At 36.1% G+C, this 9,886-nt stretch overlaps 1 protein-coding gene across 3 annotated transcripts in view; it reads right to left on the bottom strand.

Moving 5' to 3' along the window:
* Window positions 1-9,445, bottom strand: part of LOC144962792 (peroxiredoxin-2-like) — a 17,542-nt gene extending 8,097 nt beyond the window's left edge. Inside the window, exon 1 of one of the 3 annotated variants that reach the window (XM_078896051.1) lies at window positions 8,734-9,445. In XM_078896051.1, the coding sequence (XP_078752177.1) occupies window positions 8,734-9,012 (279 nt within the window). In that variant the 5' untranslated portion in view covers window positions 9,013-9,445. Of the gene's footprint in view, window positions 1-4,111; window positions 4,222-8,733 lie in introns of those variants that run through there. The other 2 variants (XM_078896049.1, XM_078896050.1) reach the window with 2 other exon arrangements.
* Window positions 9,446-9,886: the final 441 nt, after the last annotated feature.

Raw genomic sequence — 9,886 nt, 5'->3', positions numbered from 1 at the left:
GGAGGTCATCTCTAAATGTGTACAGGAGGCCATGGTACAGGCCCATGGAAGAAGCTGCGAAATGTTTTAAAAAATAGAATGATTAAATGCGGGAATGCGGATTAGTCATACTATGCTAGTGACGGAGATGTTAACGTTTCTATGTATGCATTTGTTGGAGAAATTTTATATAAGTTACCATCAAATTAGCAATGACTATGAAAAATGCTTTTTTCTCTTTTTGAGGAAAACTTTTGTCTAAAATCAAAGCCCTATCTCCAATGAGTAAAAATGTTTTTGAATTTTGAAAATCCATTCATAAATAAACAAATTATGCAGTTTCAAAGGTGTCATTTATTTGGATGACCCACAAAGAGGAAAAAAACGCGAAAATATGGGACGCTTTTTCGGCATTTTTTTCGACCTTTGGTTGTATCTTGCGTAATAAGTGGATTAAAAGATTGAAACTTGAAGAGCAAATTAGGATGGTGTTTTGTAAAATACGGGAAAAGTACTCGTCATATTCATATGAAATTTTACAACCAAAAAGAAGAAATGTTCATGTATTACCTTGTCAGCGACAAAACCTCCACGCCCGGTAGTTTTAGAAATATTTTACTCCAAAGAGTAAAAATCTATTTTTAACGGTCTTCTGGTAATCGCACGAGTTTTGTCGCTTGACATAATCTAAAATGACCTTGTTTTCTAACTGTGTGCCAACTTTCAGTCATATTCATCAATAAACAGCGTCGTAATTATTTTTTTTTAAATAGCATATACGAAACGGCTTCGTCCCATATTTTGACGCGAATTCGGGCACTTCGTAAGCGAAAAAGAGGCCCAAAGATTTGTGCGGGATAGTCATTGCTACATCAAATTCAAGCATAAAACTTACAGAAAATCAACACGACTTGCAATATATATTTTAAAAAAAATCTTTTGAAATACAAGCCAGGGTACATTCATGAAATTTTTAGTTTTACTTGATTAAAAACTAAATAAAAAAGATTTGTTTAATGTATTCTTTAGTGCTAAAACACACACACACACACACACACACAGAGAGAGAGAGAGAGAGAGAGAGAGAGAGAGAGAGAGAGAGAGAGAGAGAGAGAGAGAGAGAGAGAGAGAGAGAGAGAGAGAGGAGTTGTAATTTTGTTTCACGAGCAATCTGTCTTTGATAGTATTTCCTGACCTTCACACAGAAATGTAATTATGGACACGAACGCCGACATTAATTTGACACATTTAGACGACGGTCACTTTTCGATCTTTTGGAGCGACAATTCACTCAACAACCAAGTGACCATTTTTTAAATAAGACCGCCGGTAAATGAATTGATGATGTATCAGAATAAGTACTTGGATGCGACGTGTATCATTTTGTTGCTCACCAATGGCGAGTAAAAAAGAAGAAAAAGTGAGATTATCTTGGCATTCGATAATTTTTTTCTATAATATAAGTTTGTTATTATTTTATCCAAAAAAAATCTGCGGTTCCATAATTATTCGTATTAACACTTATCAAGCTTCCAAATGTGATCCATTGACCACTAGAGTACCCCTGCACACAAAATTAAAGTGACCCCCACCTCAGGAGCACAGGATGATACTCTAGCATAAAAATAAAACAAATCCTTTTGTGATGTTTAATGATGCCACCAACTCATTGAATAATCCACGTTTTGATAGGTTCCGTCTAGACTGTTGTCTATAACTATAACAATTAATTGAACGGAAACGAAGCCGGTGTGATCTTTAACAAAAGACAACATCCGATGACACAATTTTCATGATATGAACATGAAGTTCGTGAACATAGTGAGCATCGTTTAATTACTTTTGAGTATACTAGAAGACAATGTGACTTACGCTTTCTATTTTAAAAAATAATCAACTGGGCATAGCGAATTGATGGTTATAAGAAAGTGTACGAGAGACTCGCGGTGTTTAAAAAATCAGACAATTACATGCTGATGATGACGGAAATAAACATTTATCATCAATCAACAGTGAAATAAAAGGGATCAGTTTGGTCGATAACATTGAGAATGGAATCAATATGTTGAGCAAATAAAAGAAAATATTCTTTTGCAGTGCAGGCAACCAATTGGTCAGGGAATAAGGAATAATAAATAACAATCGAGAACGAGAACGGTTAGTGAATTTCAGTGTAGAGAACTATTTATCACGAATTCACTCAATTCGATGTGTACTTATTTGAAGATCTGATAACATGTGGTTTAATCTACGCGAAATAACAATCAACTCAATTAACAAACAAAATCTATCCTCTTCTCTTGACGATCCATTTACTCTTCTCTTGTTCAATTATCGTTTTCACACACTTTAGCACCGAGTCCCACAACTGCGTGCACTTCAATCAACAAATCACACGCTCCCCACGATCGAAAGATCACATTGGCTAGTCCAAGTCTGTTTAATAAATCGTCCATTTCGTCATCCTGCGAGCAATCATACGAGCTAAACTGGTGGCCTGCGCGTCCTTGTCCAAACCCGTCTCAATCCGCCAACTTTTCCAATTTCATCTTCTGGATCTGCTCTACATGGATTCACTTTTTCATCTACTCTAGATCGCCCGAAACCTATGCTCTCTCCCCTTTCCTGAACGCCATCTTCCTCCAATCTCTGAATTTCACCTTCTCTTTCCTCACCGTCCCTTTCCCCCAATCTCTGAATGTCAACCGCCCATTGTGGCCCGGTGATGTTCTCCACATTGTCTTCGCTTTCTGCTTCAACGACACTTGTTTTCTGCTTCAACGACACTCTGTATATCCAACGCGTGTCGTGGTATACTGTCAACATCAACATTGTTAATCGAATACACCCTTTTCCATTCTGAGAACACATCTCAATTTCCTGATCACCAATAATATTCCACCTACACCATCCAAATGTTCCCTTCCATACATTCAAGAGAATTAACACCCAGATAGATATTGTCATCATTTTAGGCCATCACAAGCATAAGAAAAAGTAAAAAACAAATGGAGGTAGGTACATATTCATGTACTTACATGTCGTGTAAATATCGTTTACCCACTTTTAGTCAACACACACACACACACACACACACACACACACACACAACAACAACAACAACAACAAAACGGACAATACTAATAGAAGTCATCAGAACTAAATACAAAATATACCAAAGCGAGAAAGAAAAAAAAAAGAAGTATGCTCTTTCGCAATGGCACAATTAGTTCCCGTCACCTACGCATTCCATGAAGGAATATAGATAAACCATCAAAGAGGATGTCTGATGTCAACAGGAATCACCCACGTTGTCCAAAGTGAACAAATTGAGGGTTAATAATCTTGCCCAAGGAGAAAAAAAATGAAAGTGCCCGAAGCGCGGCTCACACCCAGGATCTTCCGGATCACAGTGCAATTCCTTAACCACTCGGCTATTTCGATCCCCAAACTAACCCATAACCTAGTAAAATATAAAAGCAGATTTCTTCACTAACAAAATATTATACGGTCAGTTCTGAACCCAAGCTGGTGCTCTTTACTAACTTTAAAATATTGCAGAAGTCCGACAACGAAGAATTTGTGTGATAAGACTCGACACAATCTGCAATGATGACATATGATAAATCCAGTGAGCCAGAGAATAAAACAAAATATTGGTCATGGTATACCGTCAAGAGCAGATGATACAGCGGCTTAGACAGCAAAGGAGGAAGTTTTACCACCAATAAAAAATATACCGGGAGAATGACGTCATCATTACCAACAAAACCAGTCATAGGTCTTCAGACATAAAAAAATATCATCCAAATCTAGAAATCGAATCACCACAAAAAGACATCAATTCCACTTGCCCTCGAGACAAACGATTTCATGGCCCTGAAAATAGCAATGACATAATTCGTGGAAAATACAATGAAACTAACAAGAAAATGAAACACATAAATAAAGAGCGCATTCTTGGCGGAGAGCGGCATCAAGACAGCGTAACTAAAATCCATTAAATGCTCCTAGTCATCAATCGTTGATAGTAAGCAAAGGAATCCTGACGCGCATACAAACTCACAAAGAAAAAAACATATTTCTATAACATTGGTTCATCAGCTTTAATGTCATTTTAAATTAAACTAACTCGGTTAAATTTCAAAGTAAGTCAAATATTCATCAAACTATCACAAGTCCTATCCCGTATCAACATGACGATGTGAATTGAGAATCCCTACAGCTGAACACTAAGTCTCTATTAATGACTCGCCACGGGCCTCATTTATTTTCATTTTCGTCTTCCTAAACGAAGTAGTCCCTGTAACGGTGGAAACCGAAGGAATCATCGATCTATAATGACGTGCGCTCTTACCGGCTGATCAAACTAAACTGGGGGGAGAGTAAGAGCACTAATTATTAAACGAGTTCTATGTGTATGAGTGCCGCATGACTGATGACGGATTAGAGATGGCAGTGTGAAGAATGAACCTTGCAGACTGCACTGCTGTGTTTCAAAGTAATCCTTAAACAACTGCACAAATGAAAGAAAGAAAGAAAGAAGGGAAGAAAGGAAAAACGAAAGAAGAGAAAGTAAAAAGAATACAAAGTAAAGAAGAAAAGAAAATTAATTTTTTAAAATCATAATAATAATAATAATAATAATAATAGTAGTAGTAGTAGTAGTAGTAGTAGTAGTTAGTAAGTAGTAGAGTAGATTAGATAAGTACATGTAGTATAATAATAATAATAATAATAATAATAATAATAATAATAATAAAATAATAATAATAATAATAATAATAATAATAATAATAATAATAATAATAATAATAATAATAATAATAATATAATAATATAATGAATAATAATAATAATAATAATATAATAATAAGTTCTGGGAAAAATCAATTTCAATCAAGTGTCGGAATTTAAAGTAATTCACTTGAGCCTGGGTAATAAATCAATGCGTATTATATCCATTGTTTACAACAATAATATAGCTCAAATATATGGAAAGTAAGGAACAAAGAGTGCATCCTTCTCAAGGGCATGCCACTCAGATATGTTAGCTCAACTAATATTTTAAACAATGGACTTAACGAATAATAACTAATTAATCTATAACTGAAGTTATTAGCTAATGCACAAAGGGAAGAAAGAAACCATTTCCTAGAGTAACAATGTATAACTCCATAATAGCTATATTGCTAGATCAAAGGTAAAGAAGAGGACAGGGTGAAAAAGGAGGAAAGGGTGAAAAAGGGCAAGGGGTGAAATTTCGCACAGGAAATGGATGACGGGAAAAGAAAATCTCTAGGTAAACTCAATAAAGTCAGGTTGAGTTGACAGTCCGAGTTTATAATATTGATGTGTCGTGACAGGATAAGCTCGACTGTGAAAATAGACAAGAGACGCCGTGTCTCGTTTGCTGGTTTAACCAGTTAACTGACTGCCGGAGTCTGAAAAAAAACAACAACTCGTATTTAAAAATTTGATCAGAAAACACGTCCTTCAAATACCGATCGATTCAAATGACCCTCGTCTTGGTTAAAAAAATACTCTCAAACATGGGACTTCGCGAAGCTGGTTAAGGAGATGAACATTGTTGCGAAAAGTTTAAGGTCGAAATGGCGCAGAGAAAAAGGATGGCTGGCAGTTGAATTAGATTCAATTATTCTCATTAGCATGTATTGTGCTAATTTGTTTGCGTTACAAGCGCCTTAGAAAGAGATTGCAACAAAAATTGCAACCACGTGCCTAATGCATGATAAATAATAAAATTATCATCCACAGCAATAGAAGATTATGCGGATGGGATACAGCAATATGTTGACAAATATAGCTCAAATGCTGATTGCATAACTACAGTAAACAAAGCCATCCAGGAGTGGCATTGAATCATCAACACACACACACACACACACAAATACACCCCCTCCCCCCCTTGACAAACATCACAATTTGAAAATACAGCATTTCTGCCCCTGAGGTTTTCGTTTCTTCATAAGAAAAGTATGTATTGCTAGGTCCTGGATGATAATGATCTGTGGGTAAATATTAGATACACATTTTGTGATCCAAATGGCCATTTTTCTCCCATGTTTCTATTATAGATTTTGAATTTTACGGTTAGTCTTTTTTGTTCTTATTTCAGTTTCGGTTGTGTGAGTGTTTTCAGGGGAAAGGGGCGGGTATGTTTTTGTCCTAAAGGGTTTTACAGCGCTTGTAACACATTTAGGTATATCAGCGCCGGTAAAATTGAAGAAATTATGGGATAATCAAAACTGGACTCCGACGAGGGAAAGGACAAAACCAAGTAATCTCACTTCAAGGCAAAGAGAGGGAAAGAGAGAGAGAGAGAGAGAGAGAGAGAGAGAGAGAGAGAGAGAGAGAGAGAGAGAGAGAGAGAGAGAGAGAGAGAGAGAGTTGGAAGACAAATAATATTCGGGTATAGAAGACACAGTAAGTAACTGGGGGGGGGGGGGGGGGGGGGGGGGGGAATAGAGAGTGAGAGAACACAGCGATCAGATTACAAATATCAAACAACAAAACATCCGCTAAGGTTGTTTTCTCTCCTTGAGTGGCGTAATTAGGCACTCAAAGGGTTGCGACAAAAACAAATAATAGCATTATTGCATTAGGATGTGTGTAAAGACGAGCATGGTTTATCCGTGTCGACCTCAAAACACACTGTGTATTAACATTAATAAGCCGTCACGGGCCAAAAGAGATTACACACCCATTAGATCCCATGTCAGAATGCACATTGACATAACAGCCTAATGAAGCAGAAAACCAATCACAAAAACATACACGGACTCGACGACTCAAAACGATACCAGTGGAAAATTCATGGCATCATTATAAATCATGAATGAGTATTCCTTATTGTTATTCCATTCTGATGGGGGGGGGGGGGGGGGGGGGGGGGGGGAAGAGAGAACATTACAGTATTTGCTTGGTCCCTCATATTTGTTTGCCTTTTGTTTTTACTGTTTTTACGGCGCTTGCAACGCATTTAGGTCATATCAGGGCCAGTAAAAAGGAAGAAAATGGGACACTGAAAATGAAAAGAATCTAGAATTGCAATTAAAGCACCCAAGAAAAAGTAAGATAAAGAGGAATTGATTAAAATAGGGAACAGCAGATGTAGATCCCAAGAGCATACAATCAATGTATTTATTTCAATATCACCTAAAAGTCTCACCTAGACACCAGCACAATATCCCACTAAGAAGAACACATTCAAATATTTAAAAGAAATGGTCAAAACAAAAATATAACGATCGGTACATAACAGAGAGATTGTTTTCAATGGAAAAAAACATATCGATCTGAATCTGACAATGTTAAGAAGAATTAATACAACATTCAACTGGGCTACGATTCCTGCAATGCTGACAACTAATTTGCATCTCTTTGAATGGGGGGAAATTAATTGCCAGATATGGCAGAGACAGAGAAACACGAGGATAAAAATAAATAAATATATAAGTAATAGATGATAAATAAGCATCGTGCCATCGTCTCTATACCATCTTCATCGACGGTATGCAATGAAGATAAACGTTAAATTCCATGTTGCCTGGGACACAAGACTACTGCATGTTGTGACAAAAGACATTCCGATCAATAGTGAATTCACAAGAACCTGAGTGCTTGGATGAGAGAAAGAGAGAGAGAGAGAGAGAGAGAGAGAGAGAGAGAGAGAGAGAGAGAGAGAGAGAGAGAGAGAGAGACGGTTAGCCTTATTCAGTGATTCTCGCGATCATAATTCTCCATAATATAGGAAGCTCATTATTCACAGTAACACAATAAAAAGCGCATTCTGTAAAAACGCTGTAGCTCGGTCAATTTAAAAGATTAATTGACCAAATTTTTAAATACAAAACTAGCATCAACTATGGTCAAAGTTCATGCCAAATCTCAAAATCCTAACTGGTTGGGTAACAGAATGATGGGCAAAATATGACAGCTAACATTTCAACAAAATCCCTAAATGTACGTGAAAACGGAATAAGCAACGTGGAAATGAATGGGTACACACATTTCAAACAAGAAAAAAGGTATTATCCGCGTGGTCGGAATAAAAATACATATCTCAAAAATGTATATGATGTCGTCCAAAAATTGAGACTGGAATATTTCACAATGCCCTTTTATTTTTATTAATTTAATTATTTATCTATTTTATTTTTAAAAAAATTTTTTGGCATTTAGGTACCGGGCGGTATAACAACCTTTTCACAACTTCAAAAGTGAAGCACACTACCTTTGCTTTTTTTTCAATCATCATCGTCAAACAAATAAAACACGAAACTTCGCACTAGCACTATGTATCAAAAACAAAAAGCTCCGTGGACTGTAAGGAAAAAATTCAGGTGCTCTAGTTAAAACCCTTGCTCGAACACACAACTTATTTCCCCACGTCCCTCATTAAATTGAATCCTCATTGGGCCATCGGAAATCGGTAAAAGCTGCATCGCTTCGACCAAAGCAAGCCATTAAAGCTATAGTAACGAATCATTGCAATAATTCCTGTTCCTCCCAATTAGGGAAAAGTTGTAGTATATTTAGATAACAAGCAGCCTTACTACCAAAAATGTGACGTATAAAAAATAATTGCCTTTTTAATATTATCAGCAAGGATTTATGTCGATAGTAACCAATAGATATAGATACAATTTGTTTTTCCTATTTTAAACCGCCAAACAAATGTATAACATTAGATAGTGAAACAAAAGAATAGCAGTCCAATTGTCTACTCACATTGAAATGTAAACTGTCAGTGTTTAATCCGTCGGGAGACGAAGAATTGATCGAAGGTAAAAAACTATTCACGTGCGCTGACTCGGCTTTATCGTGATCTTGAAGGTCAATGCCTACAGAGTTATTAACATTGCCGTTACATGTAGCATTACTATCATTGACGTTACATGCATCATCTCTGTTGTCGTTGTCGATCGATTCCGGTGACACAAGAAAATTGTCCGTAATGACATCGGGGTTTGCAAGTTTGACATGTTCTCGAAGGTAAGCTTGATACATTATTATTACGGGGTTTAGAGAAACCGCACTGTGTCAACAGTTAGTAGACATGAAAAAAAATGTCTTTTCTTTAAAGACTGGGGGGAAAGCACATATGGCAGTCTAAAGAAGGTAGGCAAAAAGAAAGCTTTAGTTGTATGTGAACAGTCTATTAATGTCTATTGAGGGGGAACCTTAACGATCACAACAACGCGTTGTCAAGAGCAATGTCAACACTCTGAGATTTAGTGCTCTGTCTATTAAAATCACACAAGACCGCTATCAAATGAAGGATTATGAATAATTTATAAAGTAAGAGTAAGCTTACTCATCAGAGCAAAATTCCATATCAACATACACATATTATATAATAAGGCACAAAACAGCAAAAATCGCCAATGTCACAACAAGAAATGAATTGGAAAAAATGAGTTTTGTTTCTTTCCGTCAGTCCAAGGGTTGCCATGGCAATATTGACAACGCCATCAGCCTTTCACAAGTCAGATCTGACGCACGTACTCGTGTAAAACAAACGAAACACAGGTGCGCCATGATTTCAAATATATATATGTGTGTGTACTCCTAATATTATCGTTCTTGAACCAAGTCATTACAAACAGCGTAGTGGGTAGTAGAAGTAGTAGTGGTAGTAGTAGTGGTAGTAGTAGTGGTAGTAGTAGTAGTAGTAGTAGTAGTAGTAGTAGTAGTAGTAGTAGTAGTAGTAGTAGTAGTAGTAGTAGTAACAACAAAAACAATAATGATAATTATAAAAATAAAAATAATAATAATAATACTAACACTAACAATAATAATAATAATAATAATAATAATAATAATAATAATAATAATAATAATAATAATAATAATAATAATTAGATTGCGATATGTAATTTGA

Source organism: Berghia stephanieae, chromosome 1 (genome assembly GCF_034508935.2).
Source record: "Berghia stephanieae isolate SIO BIC M18660-M18661 chromosome 1, UCSD_Bste_1.3, whole genome shotgun sequence".
Taxonomy (NCBI): Eukaryota; Metazoa; Mollusca; class Gastropoda; order Nudibranchia; family Aeolidiidae; genus Berghia; species Berghia stephanieae.
Note: the sequence above shows the minus strand (reverse complement) of the source record. Positions and strands in the feature narration are given on the sequence as shown.